The sequence below is a fragment of the Pongo pygmaeus genome, chromosome 23 (genome assembly GCF_028885625.2).
Source record: "Pongo pygmaeus isolate AG05252 chromosome 23, NHGRI_mPonPyg2-v2.0_pri, whole genome shotgun sequence".
Lineage (NCBI taxonomy): Eukaryota > Metazoa > Chordata > Mammalia > Primates > Hominidae > Pongo > Pongo pygmaeus.
Window position 1 is genome coordinate 42,675,780 of NC_085931.1, and position 22,818 is coordinate 42,698,597.

General features: G+C 43.5%; 1 protein-coding gene across 18 annotated transcripts in view; it reads left to right on the top strand.

The window, feature by feature from the left end:
- The window catches only part of DEPDC5 (DEP domain containing 5, GATOR1 subcomplex subunit), a 161,697-nt gene that overhangs the window by 11,690 nt on the left and 127,189 nt on the right, over nucleotides 1-22,818 (top strand). For all 18 annotated transcript variants that reach the window (XR_010125950.1, XM_063663209.1, XM_054470437.2 and 15 more), the window contains exons 6-10: nucleotides 908-991; nucleotides 3,235-3,284; nucleotides 12,924-12,993; nucleotides 19,023-19,101; nucleotides 19,941-20,002. Coding sequence is in view for 17 of the 18 variants with exons in the window: in XM_063663209.1 (XP_063519279.1) it covers nucleotides 908-991; nucleotides 3,235-3,284; nucleotides 12,924-12,993; nucleotides 19,023-19,101; nucleotides 19,941-20,002 (345 nt within the window). In the remaining variant the exon portion in view is untranslated. The remainder of the gene's footprint in view (nucleotides 1-907; nucleotides 992-3,234; nucleotides 3,285-12,923; nucleotides 12,994-19,022; nucleotides 19,102-19,940; nucleotides 20,003-22,818) is intronic.

The following is a 22,818-nucleotide window of genomic DNA, read 5'->3' on the forward strand; positions in this document are numbered from 1 at the left end:
TGCAACCATAAGCTCACTGCAGCCTCAACCTCCTGGGCTCAAGCAATCCTCCTGTTGCAGCCTTTCACGTAGTTGGAACTACAGGCATATACAATACGCCCAGCTAATCTTTTAGAAAAGTTTTAGTAGGCAGGACGCGGTGGCTCCCAGCCTGGGAAACATGGTAAAACCCTGTCTCTACTAAAAATACAAAACTTAGCTGGGTGTGGTGGCGCACCCCTGTAGTCCCAGCTACTTGGGAGGCGGAGGCATGAGAGTCACTTGAGCCCAGGAGGCGGAGGCTGCAGTGAGTGAGCTGAGATCGCGCCACTGCACTCCAGCCTGGGCAACAGAGCAATATCCTGTCTCAAAAAATAATAATAAATAAATAAATATGTAGCCTACATGTCATTTAGAATGTAGGCAGTATGTAGGTTGCATTTAAACCCACCCCCACTTTTCTTGAAGCTTGTCCTAACCATTTTCTGTATGTGAAACTATATGTAAAATTTTCTATTAAAATACTAACATTTAAAAATGTATTCTCATTTTTCTTCAAGAAGTGATGTTATAATAGATAAAAATTATTGTCCAGAAAGTACTATTGACATTAATAGGGAAATAAAGTGCATAGCTCAGTGTCACGTTTGTGTGCCAGAATCCAGACTAAAATACAGAATGAGTCCCCCACTACCCATCACACTCAATGTGCTACAGCGGCTATAGGATCAGTTGTAGATTTACCAACTATACTGAAAAGCGTGCTTTGGCAGGATATAATTCTGTTTATCAGAGTTCTGCTACTGAATGGTCTTCCAGTAGTTTTCTTTTTTGCAGTAAGTTTTTTTCCATGGTAAGTGGGCATTACCTTCTGACTATAAAGTGTGGCAAAGTAATGTCGGAGATATTATTTGATTATTCCTTTTAGGATGTGACCCTTGACCTAGTGGAATTAACTTTTAAGGATCAGTATATTGGCCGTGGGGATATGTGGCGACTAAAGAAAAGCTTGGTAAGATGTGATTTTTTTGAAAGTCTGTTACTTTTTCCATTATGTGAATAATCCCTGTTTATTATGGGAGAAGAATATAAAATCGTTTCTGATTTCAGCATCTACAGACAATTATTGTCAGCATCTTGTGTGTTCTTCCATTCTCTTTTCACTGTTTTTTTGATCTTTTATTTGTTTACTGTTACAGATTTTTACTCAGCATTTTTGGTTTAGATAGGAAGTTATACTGTATTTTACATTGGAATAGAACCGTAGTTTTCAGGTTTTCACTTGATCCCGTTTGCTCCTCACATCTCCTCATGGACAGGTATTTATTATCCCTAATTAATAGAGGTAGAAACTGAGATTGAGAAGTTAGGTAATTGCCCGAGGCTAGATAGTAAGTTGACCCTTGGCCAAAACCCAGATCCTGTGGCTTCCAGATCACACTGCTTTTTGCTGTACCCTCTTCCCATTTTCCACGTGTATTCATTGGTTTTTTTTTTTTTTTTCTGAGACGGAGTTTCACTCTTTCTCCCAGGCTGGAGTGAAATGGTGGGATCTTGGCTTACTGTAACCTCTGCCCTCTGGATTCAAGTGATTCTCCTGCTTCAGCTTCCCAAGTAGCTGGAATTACAGGCACCCACCACCATGCCCGGCTAATTTTTTTTTTGAGGCGGAGTGCCTTGTTGCCCAGGCTGGAGTGCAATGGCATGATTTTGGCTCACCACAACCTCTGCCTTCCGGGTTCAAGCGATTCTACTGCCTCAGCCTCCGGAGTATGCACCACCACACCCGGCTAATTTTGTATTTTTAGTAGAGACGGGGTTTCCCCATGTTGGTCAGGCTGGTCTCAAACTCCCGACCTCAGGCAATCCTCCCGCCTCGGCCTCCCAAAGTGCTGGGATTACAGGCGTGAGCCACTGTGCTCAGCCTTTTTTTTTGTATTTTTAGTAGAGGTGGGGGTTTCACCATGTTGGCCAGGCTGGTCTTGAACTCCTGACCTCAGGTGATCCGCCCTAGCACTTGGCCTCCCAAAGTGCTAGGATTATAGGTGTGAGGCACCGTGCCTGGCCCATTTTTTAATTATTCATTTATTTATTTTTTTTGAGCTAGAGTCTCGCTCTGTCACCCAGGCTGGAGTACAGTGGTGTGATTTCTGCTCACTGCAAGCTCTGCCTCCTGGGTTCACACCATTCTCCTGCCTCAGCCTCCCGAGTAGCTGGGATTACAGGTGCCCGCCACCACATCTGGCTAATTTTTTGTATTTTTAGTAGAGACGGGGTTTCACCATGTTAGCCAGGATGGTCTCAATCTCCTGACCTTGTGATCTTCCCATCTCGGCCTCCCAAAGTGCTGGGATTATGGGTGTGAGCCACTGCATTTTTTTAATAAATTTTTTTTTAATTTTTAATAAAAATATTTTTTTAATAAAAATATTTTTAATAAATTTTTTATTATATTTTAAAATATATTTTTAATAAAATATTTTTTAATAAAAATATTTTAATTATATTTTAATTGTTTCTTAAAAAAATTTTTTTTTTATTTCCATGTTATTGGGGAACAGGTGGTGTTTGGTTATATGAATAAGTTCTTTAATGGTGATTCGTGAGATTTTGATGCACCCATTACCCAAACAGTATACACCACACCCACATTTATTAATTTTTTAATTAACATTTCAACTTGAAAAGACTAGTTCATCAGGACTGTGAACTGGTTCTGAAAATTCTCATTTGAGGTTTTTTTTCCCTATTTTGACACTCATCAGAAGAAGTGAAGTTTTTGTACTATGAAACCACAAATTATAGGTAGAATTTCCACACAGGGCATATTTTCAGGAAAAATCTGCTTGATTTTTATTTGTTGACGGTTCCATTTTCTAAAGTGAGAGATAAAATGAGAAACAACATGATATTTAAATGAGTATGTAAATGCACATATGTATGTAAACATATGTGAAGATCAGGATATTTGTAAAGCTGGTCATTTATCATCCACCTGGTCTTTCCTATTATCTATACTTGCCAAACTCTTTAAGCACCTACTGTCATACCTACCCTAACAGGTTTTCCTGTGGGGTAAATCTGTTACTCACAAGCTAGTTCAACTTTGGGTTGGTAGAAGAGATTAGAAAGCTAGGAGTTCTTGTTTGTGATTTTTCATGGCCTTAATATGTTAATCAATCTCTCTCTCTTTCTCACCTTCTCTCCCTCCCTCCCTCCCTCCATCTCTCTACCCCTCTCTCCCCCTCCTCTTAGGTCAGCACATGTGCCTATATCACTCAGAAGGTGGAGTTTGCTGGCATCAGGTAGATATTACATCACTCCTGCCTTATCTGTGCAGTAACTGGGCTACATAAAGCAGTGGAGGCATATGGATGTCCATATAATAAAATGTGTAAAAGTATAAAATGTTAGATTGTCGGCTGGCCACGGTGGCTCACGCCTGTAATCCCAGCACTTTGGGAGGCCGAGGTGGGCGGATCACGAGGTCAGGAGATCAAGACCATACTGGCTAACGCGGTGAAACCCTGTCTCTACTAAAAATACAAAAAATTAGCTGGGCGTGGTGGCTAATAGTCCCACTACTATTGGGACTGTAGTCCCAGCGGGCACCTGTAGTCCCAGCTACTTGGGAGGCTGAGGCAGGAGAATGGCATGAACCCAGGAGGCGGAGCTTGCAGTGAGCCGAGATCGCACCACTGCACTCCAGCCTGGACGACAGAGCAAAACTCCGTCTCAAAAAAAAAAAAAAAAAAAGTTAGATTGTTGTAGCTCAAACAAACCACAGAATGCGCTATAGTAGTTTGAGGCTTAATGGAAAAAGTTGATGAAGCCCCCTGGCATTCTGTGAAAAAGGAAGTAGAAAAATAAAAGGAGATAGAGACTCATAATTTTACAACTGGAAAAACCCTAGATGAATGTATTGAATCGTACTTTCTCATTTTACAAATTAGGAAACAGATTTAGAAAGATAAAATGACTGGCACATTGGCTCCTGATTTGTTACCTTTTTAACTATATTGCTGTACTCTTGATTTATTAAAAGTATTTCTATATTTTAGTTTGTGAAGAGAAAAGAGACTTTTTGAAATCCCCTTTAAATTCAAAAAGTGACTGGGTGTGGTAGCTCGCACTTGTAATCCCAACACTTTGGGATGCCGAGGTGGGTAGATTGTTGCTTGAGCCCAGGAGTTGAAGACCAGCCTGGGCAACATAGTAAGACCCCGTTTCTACAAAAGAATTCAAAAATTAGCTGGGTGTGGTGATACGCGCCTGTAGTCCAGCCACTCGGGAGGCTGAGAGGTGGGAGGATCACTTGAGCCTGGGAGGTAGAGGCTGCAGTGAGCTGGGATCACACCACTACACTCCAGGCTGGGTGACAGAGCAAGACCCTGCCTCAAAAAAAAAATTCAGAAAGTATTTCAGGTACGGTGGCTCACACCTGCAATCTCAGCACTTTGAGAGGCCAAGGTGGGCTGAGTGTGCTTGAGCCCCAGGAGTTCAAGACCAGCCTAGGCCACATGACAAATAGTCTCTAAGAAAAAAAAACAGCCAGGCATGGTGGTGTGCGACTGTAGTCCCAGCTACTCAGGAGGCTGAGGTGGGAGGATCGCCTGAGCCCTGGGAGGTTGGGGCTGCAGTGAGACATTATCATGCCACTGCACTGCAGCCTGGGTGAGAGAGTGAGACTGTCTCAAAAAAAAAAAAAAAAAAAAAAGTACAACATGCACATAATTAAGCATTCAAATAATTCAGAAAGCTATCTCATGAAATATACATTCCTCTCCCCAGAAACAACTTGTGTCTTTCCTGAAATTTACTGTGTACACACAATCATATTTATGTCTTTTTTTTTTTTTTTTTTTCTGAGACGGAGTCTTGCTCTCTCACCCAGGCTGGAGTGCAGTGGCGGGACCTTGGCTGACTGCAGCCTCCACCTCCTGATTTTAAGCAATTATCCTGCCTCAGCCTCGTGAGTTGCTGGAATTACAGTTACCCACCACCACATCTACCTAATTTTTTTTTTTTTTTTTTTTGTATTTTTAGTAGAGATGGAGTTTCACCATATTGGTCAGGCTGGTCTCGAACTCCTGACCTCGTGATCTGCCCACCTTGGACTCCCAAAGTGCTGGGATTACAGGCGTGAGCTACCTCACCCAGCATATTTATGTCTTGTTAACTGACTTGTGGTGATCCTAAGCTTGTTCAGTGGGGTCACAGAGTACAGTGTAGTCCCTCGTTATAAAGATCCCCATCTACTTTTCTTTTTTTTTTTTTTTGAGACAGAGTCTCACTCTGTCGCCCAGGCTGGAGTGCAGTGGTGTAATCTTGACTCACTGCAACCTCCGTCTCCCAGGTTCAAGCAGTTATTCTGCCTCGGCCTCCTGAACTACAGGTGCGCACCACCACGCCCAGCTAATTTTTGTATTTTTAGTGGAGATGCGGTTTCACCATGTTGGCCAGGCTGGTCTCAAACTCCTGATCTCAGGTGATCCCCCCGCCTCAGTCTCCCAAAGTGCTGGGATTATAGGCGTGAGCCACCGCACCCGGCCCCCATCAACTTTTCACCTAATGGTTTCATCCATTGAGGATTGTTTTAAGATGGTGATTTTCTTTCCTTTTTTTGGAGATTTTTTAATTCAGTCATCCCTTCTACATTTATTAACCAGAATCCTTCTGTAAATAATTTTTCATCATCAACTAGGGCTATTTGACCAGAATAAAATACTGATCCTAAAAAGAAGGAAAGGATAAAGGCTTCATTTTTTCCCCCAAAAAGGGTGTTTTGAAAATTGTTGGATGGGAGCCAGGTAAAATGGCTATGGCGTGAGGATCACTTGAGGCCAGGAGTTCAAGACCAGCCTGGACAACATAGCAACACCTCATCTCTACAGAAATAATAATTAAAAAAAAAATTGCTGGGCATGGTGGCTCACGCCTGTAATCCCAGCACTTTGGGAGGCTGAGGCAGGCAGATCACGAGATGAGGAGATCGAGACCATCCTGGGTAACATGATGAAACCCCGTCTCTACTAAAAATACAAAAATCAGCTGGGTGTCGTGGCCCGTGCCTATAATCCCAGCTACTTGGGAGGCTGAGGCAGGAGAATCGCTTGAACCAGGGAGTCAGAGGTTGCAGTGAGCCAAGATCGCACCACTGCACTCTAGCCTGGTGACAGAGCAAGACTCCATCACACACACACATACACACACACCACACACACACACACACACACACACACACACTCAAATTATGGCTAGGTGCAGTGGCTCATGCCTGTAATCCCAGCACTTTGGGAGGCTGAGGTGGGTAGTTTGCTTGAGCCTGGGAGTTCAAGACAACCTGGCAATATGCTGAAACCCCATCCCTACAAAAAAATACAAAAATTAGCTGGGCATGGTGGTGCCTGTAGTCCCAGTTACTTGGGAGGCTGAAGTGGAAGGATCACCTAAATCCGGGGAGGTTCAAGGCTGTAGTGAGCCTTGATCATTCTGCTGCCCTCTAGCCTGGGTGACAGAGTCAGACTCTGTCTAAAATAACAATAGAAAAAAAGAACGGGGGTTGGTGTCAGGGCTCCTCCAGTTTGAGGTACCTGGGAAACAAGTGGGAGGAGCACTGAAGCACAGGTCGAGGCTGCAGTGAGCTATTATTGCATTATTGCACTCCAGCTTGGGCAACGGAGTGAGATCCCATCTTTGAAAACAAAGAAAAATTTGTTAGCGAGTCAGTGTTCTTTAAAAAATCCAAGCAACTAAAGCACAACCCAAGAAGTGACTAAATCTCAAGCAGCACAAAAAATGCAACCTAGGTTTATGCCTCCAATATCAGCAGATCTCTACTGGATGCGTATCCAGGGTCAGGAAGCCTGGATCTGTATCTGCAGAACCAGTGTTTAGCCATCACTGTGATTAGTAGTTCGAGTGATGTTGGGTAACTCTGGTAAACCCTTAGTCTTCACATCTGCAAAACGGAGTAGTTAGTTTAGAATATTCTTCTGTCAAGGACCAGTTAATAAATATTTTAGACTTTGTGAGTCACAATAGATCTCAGGTCTATTGCATATTCTGTGTGTTTGTGTGTTTCGACCATTTAAAAATGTAACAGCCATTCTTAGCTATGGGCCATATGAAAACAGGAGATAGGTGAGAGTTGGCTTGAAGGCTGTATGTAGTTTGCCAGCCTCGGTTTGGAAACCTATTCAGATCTCTCTCATTTTTTTTTCTATTGCTTCCTCTTTTATTTTTAAATTTTATATATATAATATATATAACATATAATATATAATATATTATATATCATATATATTATATATCATATATAATATATTATATATTATATATAACATATATATCACATATGATATATAATATATACAATAGTATATTATATATTATATTATATATTATATAATATAATATATATAATATAATATATATTTATAATATATAATATAATATATAATATAAATAATATATAATAATATATATAATATATATTATTATATAATATTATATATTATAAATATATATTATATATTTATAATATATATTAATGATATTATATTAATATATAATATATATTATAATATGATTAATATATAATATATAATATATATTATAAATATATATACTATATATATATATAATTTCTGAGACAGACTCTTGCTCTGTTGCCTAGGCTGGAGTGTAGTAGCATGATATCTCCTCACTGCAACCTCTGGCTCCTGGTTTCAAGTGATTCTCCTACCTCAGCCTCCTGAATAGCTGGGACTACAGGCACGCACCACTATGCCCAGCTAATTTTTGTTTTTTTAGTAGACACGGGGTCTGGCTATGTTGGCCAGGCTGATGTCGAACTCCTGGCCTCAAGTGATCTGCACACGTTGGCCTCCGAAAGTGATGAGATTACAGATGTGAGCCACTATGCCCGGCTGATCTCTTTCTTTTTTAAGTTCTTTGTTTCTCTATGTAAATACCCTCATACACACAGTTCTAGATGGAGAAAAGAAAACCCTGACAGATTGTCAGTTTTTAATTTAATTTAATTTATTTATTTCTGAGATGGGCTTCCTCTATCGCCCAGGCTGCAATGTGGTTGTGCCATCATGCCTCACTACAGCCTCAACCTCCTAAGCCCAAGCAATACTCCCACCTCAGCCTCCTGAGTAGCTAGGACTACAAGTGTGCACCAGCATGCCTGGCTCTTTTTTTTTTTTTTTTTTTCGTTTTGGTAGAGACAGGGTCTCACTATGTTGCTCAGGCTAGTTTCCAACTCCTGGGCTCAAGCAGTCCTCTTGGCTCAGCCCCCTAAGGTGCTGAGATTACAGGCATGAGCCACCGCAGCTGGCCTCTTTTAGACTTTTAAAGGCCTGTCCTGATATTTGGCTCAGGCATGGTGAACCATAAACTACAGTCTTCCATCTTTTCTCCAGAAGACTTACAGTATTTCTACACTGGATCAAAGGTTACTTTCTTTTGCTGAGTTTGTGAATGCCTCAGAAAAAAGATGCTTTGGGCCTCCTATGAGAAAAATAAAGTATAGTCATTTGTATAGTTAAAGTCATTATAAATGATCAAATAATTTCCCTGCAATTTAACTTTCAATCTGGTAATAGTTACATAGTTAAGAACACATGAGCCAGGTGTTGTGGCTCATGCCTGTAATCCCAGCACTTTGGGAGGCCAAGGTGGGTGGGTTACCTGAGGTCAGGAGTTCGTGACCAGCCTGGCGAACATGGTGAAACCCTGTCTCTATTAAAAATACAAAATTAGCCGGGCATGATGGCAGGCTCCTGTAATCCCAGCTACTTGGGAGGCTGAGGCAGGAGAATTGCTTGAGCCTAGGAGGCAGAGGTTGTGGTGAGCCGAGATCATGCCATCGCACTCCACCCTGGGCAACAAGAACGAAACCGTCTCAAAAAACAAAACAAAACAAAACAACAAACAACAATATATATATATAGTAGCAAAATCTTATCTCCTATTGGCTAACATTTTGCTTTTAAAAAATAATGACATTAAACCCTAGCCTGTTGGATCACATTGTAACTTTTTTTTTTTTTTTTGAGATGAGTCTCACTCTGTCACCTAGGCTGGAGTGCTGTGGCGTGATCTCAGCTCTGCAACCTCCACCTCCCAGGCTCAAGCAATTCTGCCTCAGCCTCTCAAGTAGCTGGGATCACAGGCACCCGCCACCACGCCTGGCTAATTTTGTGTTTTTAGTAGAGATGGGGTTTCACCATGTTTTTCAGGCTGGTCTCAAACTCCCGACCTCAGGTAATCTGCCTGCCTTGGCCTCCCAAAGTGATGAGATTACAGGCGTGAGCCACCACCTCCGGCCACACCAAGCTTGTTTTAGAGGTCCTGTGAATGTGGGGTTCTGACGATTATAAGCAGAGCTGGCTGGGTGCAGTGGCTCATGCCTGTAATCCCAGCACTTTGGGAGGCTTAAGTGGGCAGATTGCTTGAGTCTGGGAGTTCAAGACCAGCCTAGACAACATGGTGAAACCCCGTCTTTACCAAAAATACAAAAAAATTAGCTGGGTGTGGCTGCTTGTGCCTGTAGTTTCACCTACTTGGGAATCTGAGGTGGAAGAATTGCTCAAGCCCAAGAATTTGAGGCCACCCTGGGCAACACAGCAAGGTAGTAGATACGGGATTTCACCACGTTGGCCAGGATGGTCTTGATCTCTTGACCTCATGATCCACCCACCTCGGCCTCCCAAGGTGCTAGGATTACAGGCATGAGCCACTGTGCCTGACCTTATTATAATATTAAAGAAATACAAGTCTCTTCTCAGGTCAGGCTTGTGACACTTGTTCATTCACAGACATAACTGGACAAAGGAGTATGGAAAAGCATCCCACTTGGTATAAGCCGTGGGCCTGGTCCAGCCTTCTTCATTTTGGCATGGGGTAGACCCAGAGGGATTGATTGATTGTCCAGCATTTCCTAGGTAGCCTGAGCTATGACTCATGCTACCCAGCATTTTCCTGGCTTTTATCTGATTTTGTCTTCCTTTCTTTTGTTTGTTTTTTGTTTTGTTTCTTTTTGAGACAGAGTTTTACTCTTGTTGCCCAGGCTGGAGTGCAATGGCACGATCTGAGCTCATTGCAACCTCTGCCTCCCAGGTTCAAGCAATTCTTCTGCCTCAGCCTCCCGAGTAGCTGGGATTACAGGCACCCGCCACCACACCTGGATAATTTTTGTATTTTTAGTAGAGACAGGGTTTCACCATGTTGGCCAGGCTGGTGTCAAACTCCTGACTCTGTGATCCACCCACCTCGGCCTCCCAAAGTGTTGGGATTACAGGTGTGAGCCACTGCACCTGGCCATTGTCTTCCTTTTTTATTAGGACTGATTGCTTAGGAGAGGCAGGTTGGGAGAAAGAGTGAAACTGGTAGAAGATAAGGGCTTGAGGTGGTTGGTTGAGGGATGATTGATTACACGGTGCTCAGCTGACAGCTACCACTATCCAGGGTAGCATTTTGTGTTAATACCTGCTGTAGTTCTAGTTCTTGCTAGTAAACTAATTGAGCACGCCCTATCCTCACACTGTCCTGAACAGTTTCCCCACATTATCTGGTTTAATTTGAAAACAGCTCTGTAGAAGGCTGGGCGCAGTGGCTCACGCCTGTAAACCCAGCAGTTTGGAAGGCCGAGGCGATCACGAGGTCAGAAGTTCGAGACCAGCCTGGCCAACATGGTGAAACTTTGTCTCTACTAAAAATATAAAAAATTAGCTGGGCATGGTGGCGCGTGCCTGTAATCCCAGCTACTCGGGAGGCTGAGGCAGGAGAATCGCTTGAACCAGGGAGTCAGAGGTTGCAGTGAGCCGAGATCGCGCCACTGCACCCTAGACTGGGCGACAGAGCGAGACTACGTCTCAAAAAAAAAAAAAAAAAAAGTGAAAACAGCTCTGTAAGATGTAGGCTTCATTGTCTCTTTTGTTTTGTTTTTTGTGACAGTCTCACTCTGTTGCCCAGACCGGAGTGCAGTGGTGCGATCACAGCTCACTACAGCCTTCACCTGTGAGGCCCAAGCGATCCTCCTACCTCAGCCTCCTAGGTAGCTGGGACTACAGCATGTGCCACCATACCTGCCTAATTTTTTGTAGTTTTTGTAGCGACAGGGTCTCACTATGCTACCTAGGCTGGTCTCAAGCTCCTGGGCTCAAGCGATCTGCCAACCTTGTCCTTCCAAAGTGTTGCGATTATAGGTGTGAGTCACCACTCCCAGCCCATTGTCTCATTTTTAAAGATAATGCCACTGAACCTCATGAATTTACTTTGGCCATTCACCTAGTAAGTGACACTCAGCTGGGATTCTTGCCTAGACCAGTTTCTCTTCAGGCTGGTCAGGTCTGAAAGCCATACTTTGCTTTTTCTACCGTACTATTCACTTTTTTTTTTTTTCTTTTTTGAGACTGAGTTTCACTCTTGTTGTCCAGGCTGGAGTGCAATGGCATGATCTCGGCTCACTGCAACCTCCGCCTCCCGGGTTCAAGCGATTCTGCCTCAGCTTCCTGAGAAGCTGAGATTATAGGTACCCACCACCACACCTGTTTAATTTTTTTGTATTTTTAGTAGAGATGGGGTTTCACCATATTGGCCAGGCTGGTCTTGAACTCCTGACCTCAGGTGATCCACCTGCCTTGGCCTCCCAAAGTGCTGGGATTACAGGCATGAGCCACTGCACCGATTCTTGTACTATCTACTTCTTGCCCTCAAAAATGCATGGAGGAAAAAACATCAATCCCAAAAATGTAATACCAAGTTGCTATTAATTAATTAATTTTTTTTTTTTTTTTTTTGAGACAGAGTCTCACTCTGTTGCCCAGGCTGGAGTGCAGTGGTGCGATCTCGGCTCACTGAAACCTCCACCTCCTTGGTTCAAACGATTCTCCTGCCTAAGCCTCCCTAAGTAGCTGGGACTACAGGTGCCACCATGCCTGGCTAATTTTTGCATTTTTAGTAGGGATGGGGTTTCACCTTGTTGGCGAGGGTGGTCTTGAACTCCTCACCTCAGGTGATTCACCTGCCTCAGCCTCTCAACGTGTTGGGATTACAGGCATGAGCCACTGCACCTGGCCCTAATTGTTTTTTTTTTTTTTTTTTTTTTTTTGAGACAGAGTCTTGCTCTGTCACCCAGGCTGGAGTGCAGTGGCTCAATCTCGGCTCACTGCAACTTCCAACTCCTGGGTTCAAGTGATTCTCCTGCCTCAGCGTCCTGAGTAGCTGAGATTACAGGCGCATGCCACCATGCCCAGCTAATTTTTTTTTTTTTTTTTAGTAGAGACATGGTTTCACCATGTTGGTCAGGCTGGTCTCAAACTCCTGACCTCGTGATCTGCCCTCCGTGGCCTCCCAAAGTGCTGGGGTTACAGGTGTGAGCCACCATGCCCGGCCAAGAAGCCCTTCTTTAGACTTATATGTGGACTCCCAGATTAAGAGCTCCTGTTCATATTCAGTATAGTATGAGAGTTCTTTATGTTGGATAATGTGCTCATGGAGTTCTCTGGAAATCTGTAACCACTCAGGTCATTTGAGTATAAATAGCAGAGCCACCTGAAGTTGCCCCTAATTCTTGGTTTGTTTTATTTTTATTTTTTGAGACGGAGTCTCACTCTGTTGCCTAGGATGGAGTGCAGTGGCATGATGTTGGCTCACTACAACCTCCACCTTGTGACTTCAAGCGATTCTCCTGCCTTAGCCTCCTGAGTAGCTGGGACTACAGGCATGTGTCACCATGCCCGGCTAAATTTTGGATTTTTAGTATAGATGGGGTTTCACCATGTTGTCCAGGCTGGTCTCGAAGTCCTGACCTCAGGTAATTCGCCCACCTCGGCTTCCCAAAGTGCTGGGATTACAGGCGTGAGCTACCGCACCAGGCATGTATTGGTTTCATGTAAGACTTGTAATAACTTGTGTGTGTATTCTTTCAGAGCACAGGCTGGTGAGCTGTGGGTTAAGAATGAGAAGGTCATGTGTGGTTACATCAGTGAAGATACCAGGGTAAGATTTATAAAATGCTGTTTTGGTTTTATCTCTCCATCCCATTATGGCTAAGTCCTAAAATCAAAAATAAAACAAGGGTGGGGCAGGACACCAAGGTGGGCAGATTGCTTTATCCCAGGAGTTCAAGACAAGCCTGGGCAACATGGAGAGACCCACCTGTACAAAAATTAGCCAGGCATGGTGATGGGTGCCTCTGGTCCCAACTATTCAGGAAGCTGAGGTGGAAGAATTACCGGATCCCAGGAGTTCGAAGCTGCAGTGGGTCATGATTGCATCACTGCACTCCAGCCTGGGCAACAGAGCAAGACCCCGTCTCAAAAACAAATAAAAAACACAAACAAACAAAAATATGCTAAGCTCTTGACTGCTACTGTTTGCCCACATGGAACTAGTAATATCAAGTTCTCCTGAAACTGTTTTACAGTTGGATTTCTCCAGTTTGGAGTTGATCTTCATTTTCTTCTGAAGGGGTCTGTTTAATGTCAAACAGAGAGCTAGAGTATCTGGCCTGCATTATGCCATGCCCACTCATACATAGCAAAAGTTAAGCCCCGTGGAAGATCATGTCATAAACACGAAGAGAGACCTTTGCCAATGAACGTTACCCATGCTGGTAAAACTGTATGTCTACCTTTTCTCATTCCCATCTCCATGACTTCTCTGAGAGCAGTGGTTTTCAACCAGGGGTGATTTTGCTCCCTTCAGGCGTCTTTTGACAATGTCTAAGGACATATTTGATTGTCACACTGAGGGGTTGTGCCATTGGCATCTAGTGGGAATCCTGCTAAACATGCTACACGTCCAGAGCAGGCCTCCAGAGCGAAGAGTTATCTGGCCCAAAATGTTAATATGTTGTGGGGGTTGTCTTGTGCATTGTGGGATGTTTAGCAGCATCCCTGGCCTCTACTCACTAGATGCCAGTATCACCTACCACCCTTCACCCTACAACTCTACAAGTTATGACAGCCAGAAATTTCTCCAGACACGCCAAATGTCCCCTGAAAGGTAAAATCACCCTTGGTTGAGACCCAGTGTATCCTTAGAGGGAACCACTCCATGAACTTCATTTTTGTAATTTCCTGTTGTTTACATTGTTTGTAAATACATGTATGTTTGTGCATGTGTGTATACACATGACCCAATTAATTGCCAGAGTACGCACCATAATCGTGCCTTTGCTTTCCTGCAAAGGTGTCTGAAAAGTGAGACTTAGCTAGTTTATAAATGCTGGGGTGAAGAGTATTCCAGGCAGAGGAAACAATTTTCAGAAGTCAGCGTGGTGGAAGTATTGCAGACGGGTAGGGAGAATGATGTTGGTGAGGAGCTAGGCAGGTTCCAGCCAGTTCATGCAGGGCCTTCAAGGTGCTTAGAACCAGTTTAGAGTGTTTCTAAGGAGAATTAGAATCCATTGATGGGTTTTAAGTGGGAGAGTGATACTTGAATTATGCTTTTAAGAGATCACTACTCATTCAGTTGTGTTTTGTTGAATAAAACCCTCCAAATCACCGGCTCTAATGGCCAAAGGTCAACTTTTCTCTGTCATGTAAAAGAAATCATGGGTATGTAATTCATGGTTGGTACAATAGTGTCACTATTATTGGCGTCCTTGTGTCTTACTGTTCTGCTATCCTCAGGGTAGGGCTTCCATGATCCACCTAGAGCTGATATAATCACCTCCATATTCCAGGCAGAGGAGAGAGGAAGGGAAGAGAGACAAGAGAGGTGTACCTTCCCACCAAGTCAGCTTCCTTTATGGACACAACACTTCCATTTAAATCTTAATGTCCAGATTTTAGTCAGTTGTAGCTGCTGAGGAGGCTGGGAAGTTTTGTCTTTTGGTTGGGTCTCTTGCCTTCCAGAATAGAATCAGAAAAAGGGAAGAATGGATAGGCATTTAGCATTAAGTGCTGCAGCCCTTCTGGCTCTGGTATAGAGAGTTATTTCCAGGGTCAAGAGTAAAAGCAGATAAGTGAGTTAGGAGGCCCGCTATAGTCTAGCAAGAAAATGGTGGTGTGGACTAAGGTGAGAGCTATAACAATGGAAGGATGTGGGCAGGTAGGAGACACATTTCTGGATAGAGTCCACAGAACTTGCTCATAGATTGGATATGAGGAGTGAAGGAAAGAGAAGGACTGAAGAGCTAGGTAGATGGTGGTGCCATTTATGAGATAGGGAAGACAGGGAAGAAGCAGGTTGGGGAGATTAGGAAGCGCCGTTTGGGAGAAGTCTTTTGGACGCCTGAGTGGAGGAATCACTGGAGGCAATTGAGTCTGGAGTTCTCTTCATCACTTCTCCCATGTGTTGTTCCCCACTGCCCCCCAGTGTCCTCGCCATGCAAACCACTCATTGTTCCCCAACATGCCACCTTCTCTTTTGCCACCATGTCTTTGCACATGCTGCCCTCTGTAGCCTGGGGTGCCTAGACCCAGCTTTTCCCCTTCCCAAGCCACTCATCCAGGTCTCAGCTCTAGTCTCAGGATTCCCTGCTTCTGGAGAGCCTTCCTGGTCCACCAGGCTGGAAGTACCTCCATGGCACCGTGGATCTGTGCACTCATTAGCAGTTCCCGCACTGCAGTAGGCACGCTTGCTTGTGTGCCTTGTCACTGGACTGTGTGTACCCTGAAAGCAAGGACTGCATCTTTTTTTTTTTTTTTTTTTTTTCGAGACGGAGTCTCGCTCTGTCGCCCAGGCTGGAGTGCAGTGGCACAATCTCAGCTCACTGCAAACTCCGCCTCCTGGGTTCACGCTATTCTTCTGCCTCAGCCTCCCGAGTAGCTGGGACTACAGGCGCCCACCACCACACCCAGCTAATTTTTTTGTATTTTTAGTAGAGACGGGGTTTCACTGTGTTAGCCAGGATGGTCTCGATCTCCTGACCTGGTGATCCACCCGCCTCGGCCTCCCAAAGTGCTGGGATTACAGGTGTGAGCCACTGTGCCCGGCCCAGGACTGCATCTTTAACCTTTATATGCCAAAGTTCTCTGGCATGTCTACTGGCACCTAGTAGTCTCTCAAATGTTAGTGGAGTGAAATATTAGATAGGCTCCCCTGCCTCAAGAAATCATCTGGGCCGGGCGCGGTGGCTCACGCCTGTGATCCCAGCACTTTGGGAGGCCGAGGCGGGCGGTTCACCTGATGTCAGGAGTTTGAGACCAACCTGATAAACATGGAGAAACCCCGTCTCTACTAAAAATACAAAATTAACCAGGCTTGGTGGTTCATGCCTGTAATCCCAGCTACTTGGGAGGCTGAAGCAAGAGAATCGCTTGAACCCGGGAGGCGGAGGTTGTGGTGAGCCAAGATCGCGCCATTGCACTCCAGCCTGGGCAACAAGAGCGAAACTCCATCTCAAAAAAAAAAACCAAAAAAAACAAAGAATGTATTATCTGATTAGAGAAATAAGACTTTCAGGTTTTCCATTTAATTATTTATGAGATGGGGGTCTTGTGTTATTCAGGGGTCCTTCCTGGGCTCCAGCAGTCCTGTTTCAGTATCTGGGATTACAGGCACATGCCACCACACCCATCAGAAAAACATGAGTTTATTTATTTTATTTATTATTATTATTATTATTTATTGAGATGGAGTCTCGCAGTGTTGCCCAGGCTGGAGAGCAGTGGTGCGATCTCGGCTCACTACAGCCTCCACCTCACAGGTTCGAGTGATTCTCTTGCCTCAGCTTCCTGAGTAGCTGGGACTACAGGCACTTGCCACCACACCTGGCTTTTTATATTTTTAGTAGAGATGGGGTTTCACCATGTTGGCCAGGCTGGTCTCAAACTCCTGACTTCAAGTGATCCACCCACATCAGCCTCCCAAAATGTTGGAGTCACAGGCGTGAGCCACCACGCCTGGCCAAAAAAATATTAAGTAAGATGGGGCTGGACATGGTGGCTCATGCCTGTAATCCCAGGACTTTGGGAGGCCAAGGTGGGGGAATTGCTTGAGCCCAGGAGATTGAGACCAGCCTAGGCAACAGAGGGAGACCCCATTTCTAAAAAGAAAAGTTTAGCCAGGGGTAGTGGCCCACACCTGTAATCTCAGCTACTTGGGAGGCTGAGGCAGGATGATCACTTGAGTCCAGGAGTTTGATGTTGCAGTGAGCTATGATGGTGCCACTGCGCTCCTACCTGGGAGACAGAGTGAGACCTTGTCTCTACAAATAGGCAGACAAAAACAACTTTAATTATTAAGAAACTTGCATATTTATTATTATAACATTTAGACAATATAGCCTATATTTCTGTTAATTTCTCTGAAAAAATTTTTTTTTTTTTTTGAGACGGAGTCTTACTCTGTTGCCCAGGCTGGAGTGCAGTGGTGTGATCTTGGCTCACTGCAACCTCAGCCTCCTGGATTCAAGCGATTGTCCTGCTTCAGCCTCCCCAGTAGCTGGGATTACAGGCGCTCACCACCATGCCTGGCTAATTTTTGTATTTTAGTAGAGATGGGGTTTCGCTATGTTGGCCAGGCTGGTCTCCAACTCCTGACCTCAGGTGATCCACCCGCCTCAGCCTCCCAAAGTGCTGGGATTACAGGCGTCAGCCATCGTGCCTGGCCAGGAGCTTCAGTCTTTAAGGAGCAGGTCTCTAATGAACTAAAGGAGTGTTGGAGGTTTACATTTTACGTTCCCTCTAAACTTCTTTAGAGCCTTGTGGAGGAAAGGCTCTGTGGTATAGCACATAGGGCTAGAAGACCACTTATGCTTTTCCTTGAGGCAGTCTGAGTGTAGTGGAAGTACAATGTGAATTATAATTTATTAGACTGGCAACTCGTCACCTGGCATATCTTAGCCCAAGTTCTGTCTCCGTAATGAGATTTCCATAACTTTCCCAGGTAGATTCACTGCCCTTTCTCCTGCATTTCATGCGTAAATCTTCATAGAACCTTTGTATATGTTGCAATGTTCTGCACATTTTTATCTTGTACTGTAAGCTCCGAGAGGGTAGGGACCAGATCTTATTTTCACTGTCTCTGAAACAGGGCTCAGAGTAAGAGCTCAGTAACTATTTAAATGAAACAAAGAATGCTTGGATGAAGTTTGCTTTTAGAAGTCCCAAGTCATGGCCCCGAGCTGTGGCTCATGCTTGTAATCCCAACACTTTGGGAGGCAAAGGTGGTGAGAGGCGAAGCCAGCTGGACTTCCTGGGTAGAGTGGGGACTTGGAGAACTTTTCTGTCTAGCTAGAGGATTGTAAATGCACCAATCAGCGCTCTGTGTCTAGCTAAAGAATTGTAAATGCACCAATCAGCACTCTGTAAAATGGACCAATCAGCGCTCTGTAAAATGGACCAGCAGGACATGGGTGGGGACAAATAAGGGAATAAAAGCTGGCCACCCCAGCCAGCAGCGGCAGCCCAGGTCTGCTTCCACATGGAAGCCTTGTTCTTTTGCTCTTCACAATATATCTTGCTGCTGCTCACTGTTGGTGAGCAAAGGTGGTCTGTGCCACCTTTAAGAGCTGTAACACTCACCACGAAGGTCCGCAGCTTCATTCTTGAAATCAGTGAGACCAAGAACCCACCAGAAGGAACCACCTCTGGACACAGTGTGAGGATTGCTTGAGCCCAGGAATTTGAAACCACTCTGGGCAACGTAGGGAGACCCCCTCTCTACAAAAAAATACAAAAATTTTGTGGCCTGGTGGTGCACTCCCATAGTCCCAGCTACTCGAGAGGCTGAAGTGGGAGGATCGTTTCATCCTGGAGCCTGGGAGTTTGAGGCTGCAGTGAGCTGTGATTGTGTCACTGCACTCCAGCCTGGGCGGCAAGAGTGAGATCCTGTCTCAAAACAAAGGAAAAAAAGAAGTCCAACATTGCAAGATTCTTTTATCATTGCTTTTAAAAAAAAATTGTGGTTAAAAAGTCTATCATGAAATTTACCATCTTAACCATTTTTAAGTGTATAGTTCAGTAGTGTTGAGAACATTTATACTGTTGTGAAGCAGATCTTCAGAACTTTTTCATTTTATAGAACTGAAACTCTATATGGCATTGCTTTTTAATACAATTGTGTTTTTATTTCAGGTGGTGTTTCGTTCTACGTCGGCTATGGTTTACATATTTATTCAGATGAGCTGTGAAATGTGGGATTTTGATATTTATGGTACTGTGTCTAAGTGCTGATTGTAACTGCTAAGGAGAGGATTTTCTGGAGCTGCAAATGCTAATTCATGAATGCCCAGGGTCCCCCACATCATCTTCTAACAAACTTTAAATATCATTGTGAGAATAATCATATTTGGAGGTTAGAGTGTTTTCTCGTTCTGAAGATACACTACTTTTTTCAATAATCAAATTTTTTTCAAACTGCATTTTATGTTGAAGTCATAGCCTCTTAGTAGTGAGGCAGATATTAAATTTGGCTTCAAAAAATAAATAAATAAATAAACTTGGCTTCTTACAAAGTTGAGAATGAAACCACTTTGTACATCTGGCTTTTATGATCTTGGTTTAAGATGTATAAAACAGGCCGGGCACAGTGGTTCATGCCTGTAATCCTAGCACTTTGGGAGGCTGAGGCCGGCGGATCACCTGAGGTCAGGAGTTGGAGACCAACCTGACCAACATCGGGAAACCCCGTACCTACTAAAAATACAAAAATTAGCTGGGCATGGTGGCGGGCGCCTGTAATCCAAGCTACTCGGGAGGCTGAGGCAGGAGAATCGCTTGAACCTGGGCGGCAGAGGTTGCAGTGAGCCAGTATGGTGCCACTGCATTCCAGCCTGGGAGACAAAGCGAGACTCCATCTCAAAAAAAAAAAAAAAAGATGTACAAAATACACCTCCTTTTTGGTCCCCTTTCTTATAGAAGAAATAGCAAGCAATTTACTTAGGGAATTGCTTAGAGAAGAATTTACTTAGAGAAGAAGTTAGAGAAGAAATTGCAAGCAAGAAATAAAGATTGTTCTCATGTTCTCACCCTCTTTTCATTGTTTCTTTTCAGGGGATTTGTATTTTGAGAAAGCTGTGAATGGTTTCCTTGCTGATCTATTTACCAAGTGGAAGGTGCGTTTCTTCTTACACACTAAGTCTCATTATGTAAACATTACTCAATACAGATTTTTAAAATGCACTGTTTTTATTAAATTGCCCTAAATTGAGCTATTTTAGCTAAAACCTGGACTCCAGTTTTAAATTACCCTAATAATCTCAATTTATGAGAATTTATGAAAAACACAAAGCTAACATCACACTCAATGGTGAAGGACTGAAAACTTTCCCCCAAGATCAGTAACAAGGTAAGTATGCTTGCTTTTGCCACTGATATTCAACATTATACTAATTAGAAGTTCTAGACAGACCACCTAGGCAAGCAAAAGAAATAAAAGGCAACCAAATTGAAAAAGAAGTAAAACTATTTATATTCACGGATAATATGATCCTATATGTAGAAAATCCTCAAAATCCACAAAGTAAGTATTAGAGCTAATGCATTCAGCAAAGTTTCAGGATACCCAATCAACACACAAAATCAATTATATTTCTATATACCAGCAATAAACAATCTGAAAGAATAAAATACTTAGAATGCTAATACTTAGAATACTTTACCCTAGGAGCTGTAAGACTGGTCTACTAAAATCTATAAAACACTGTGAAAGGAGTTAATAAAGACCTAAGTAAATACTAAGATAACCTGTGTTCACAGGTTCAAAGACTTAATATTGTGAATTTGGCAATACTACCCAAAGCAGTTTACAGGTTAATGCAGTTCCTATCAAAATACCAGTGCCCCTTTTTTTTTTTTTTTTTTTTTTTTCTGATCCTAAAATTCACGTGGAATTGCAAGGGATCCTGAATAGCCAAAACAATCTTGTAAAAGGGGAACGAAGTTGGAGGACTCTCACTTCCTAATTTCAAAACTTACTAAAACCCTCAATCATCAGAATAGTGTGATATTGGCATAAGGATAAATATATAGATCAATGGAATTGAATTGAAACCAACCCGTACATCTATGGTCAGTTGATTTTAGACAAGGGCATCAAGTTCGTTTAATGAGAGAAAGAATATTCTCTTCAACAGATTATTCTGGAACAACTGAATGTCCATATGGAAAAGAAAGAATTTGGACCCTCACCTCAAATCATATATGAAATGTAACCAAAATGAATCAAAGACTTAAATATAAGAGCTAAAGTCAGCTGGGTGCGGTGGCTCATACCTGTAATCTCAGCACTTTGGGAGGCCGAGGTGGGCGGATCAGGAGTTTGAGACCAGTCTGGCCAACGTGATGAAACCCTGTCTCTACTAAAAATACAAAAATTAGCCAGGCGTGGTGGTTGGTGCCTGTAATCCCACTACTCAGGAGGCTGAAACAGGAGAATCGCTTGAACCTGGGAGGCGGAGGTTGCAGTGAGCCAAGATTATGCCACTGTACTCCAGCCTGGGCAACAGAGTGAGACTCCATCTCATAAATAAATAGCTAAAATTATAAAACTGAGCCAGGTGTGCTGGCTCATGGGAGGCGGAGGTGGGCAGATTGCATGAGCCCCAGAATTCTAGACCAGCCCCGGCAATATGGCAAAACTTTTGTCTCCACAAAAAATACAAAAAGTTAGCTGGGTGTGGTGGCTAAAAAAAAAAAAAAAAAAGGAAAAAGAATTTTCCTTATTTTTAAAAGTTTTATTTTTATTTTATTTATTTATTCTTTTTGAGACGGAGTCTCACTCTGTTGCCCAGGCTGGAGTACAGTGGTGCGATCTCAGCTCACTGCAACCTCCGCCTCCCAGGTTCAAACAACCTAAAAAACAGAATTGAATTTTTTTTTAAGAGACAGGGTTTTGCTCTCTCCTGTCACCCAGGTTGGAGTGCAGTGGTACAATCATACTGTAACCTCAAATTCCTGTGCTCAAGGGATCCTCTTGCCTCAGCTTCTTGAGTGGTTGGGACTACAGGCATTTGCCAACATAGCCAGCTAAAATTTTCGTTTTTATTTTTGTAGAGACAGGGTCTCGTTTTGTTGCTCGGGCTACTCTTTAACTTTTGTTTTCATGTGATTCTCCCACCTGCTTCAATTCTCCACCTGTTCAGTTCTCCTGCCTCACCCTCCTGAGTAGCTGGGATTACAGGTGCCCGCTACCACGCCCAGCTAATCTTTTGTATTTTTACTAGAGACAGGGTTTTACCGTGTTGGCCAGGCTGGTCTCAAACTCCTAACCTCAGGTGATCTGCCTGCCTCGGCCTCCCAAAGTGTTGGGATTACAGACGTGAGCCACCGTGCCCAGCCTAAAAAGTTTTATAATTTTTTTTTTTTTTGAGACAGGGTCTCACTGTCACCCAGGCTGGAGTGCAATGGAGCGATCATGGCTCACTACAGCTTTGACCTCCTGGGCTCAAGTGATTGTCCTGCCTTAGCCTTAGTAGCTGAGGCTACAGGCATTTGCTACCACACCTAGCTAATTTTTTGTGTTTTTTTGTAGAGACGGGGTTTTGCCGTGTTACCCAGGCTGGTCTCAAACCCCTGAGCTCAAGCGGTCACCCACCTTGGCCTCCCAAATTGCTACGATTACAGACAGAACCACCATGCCTGGCTGGGAAATTCATATAACCTTGAATTTGGCAGTGGTTTCTTAGATATAACACCAAAAGCACAACAGCCAAATTAAAAGCAGTTGAATCAGACTTCAAAATTAAAAACTTTTGTGCATCAACGGACATTGTCAAGAAAGTGAAGGGGCCAGACGTGCTGGCTCACACCTTTAATCCCAGCACTTTGTGAGGCTGAGGTGGGAGAATCGCATGAAGCCAAAAGTTCAAGTAACCCAGACAACAAAACGAGACCCTGTCTCTACAAAAATAAAAATAGAAAAAAATTAGCT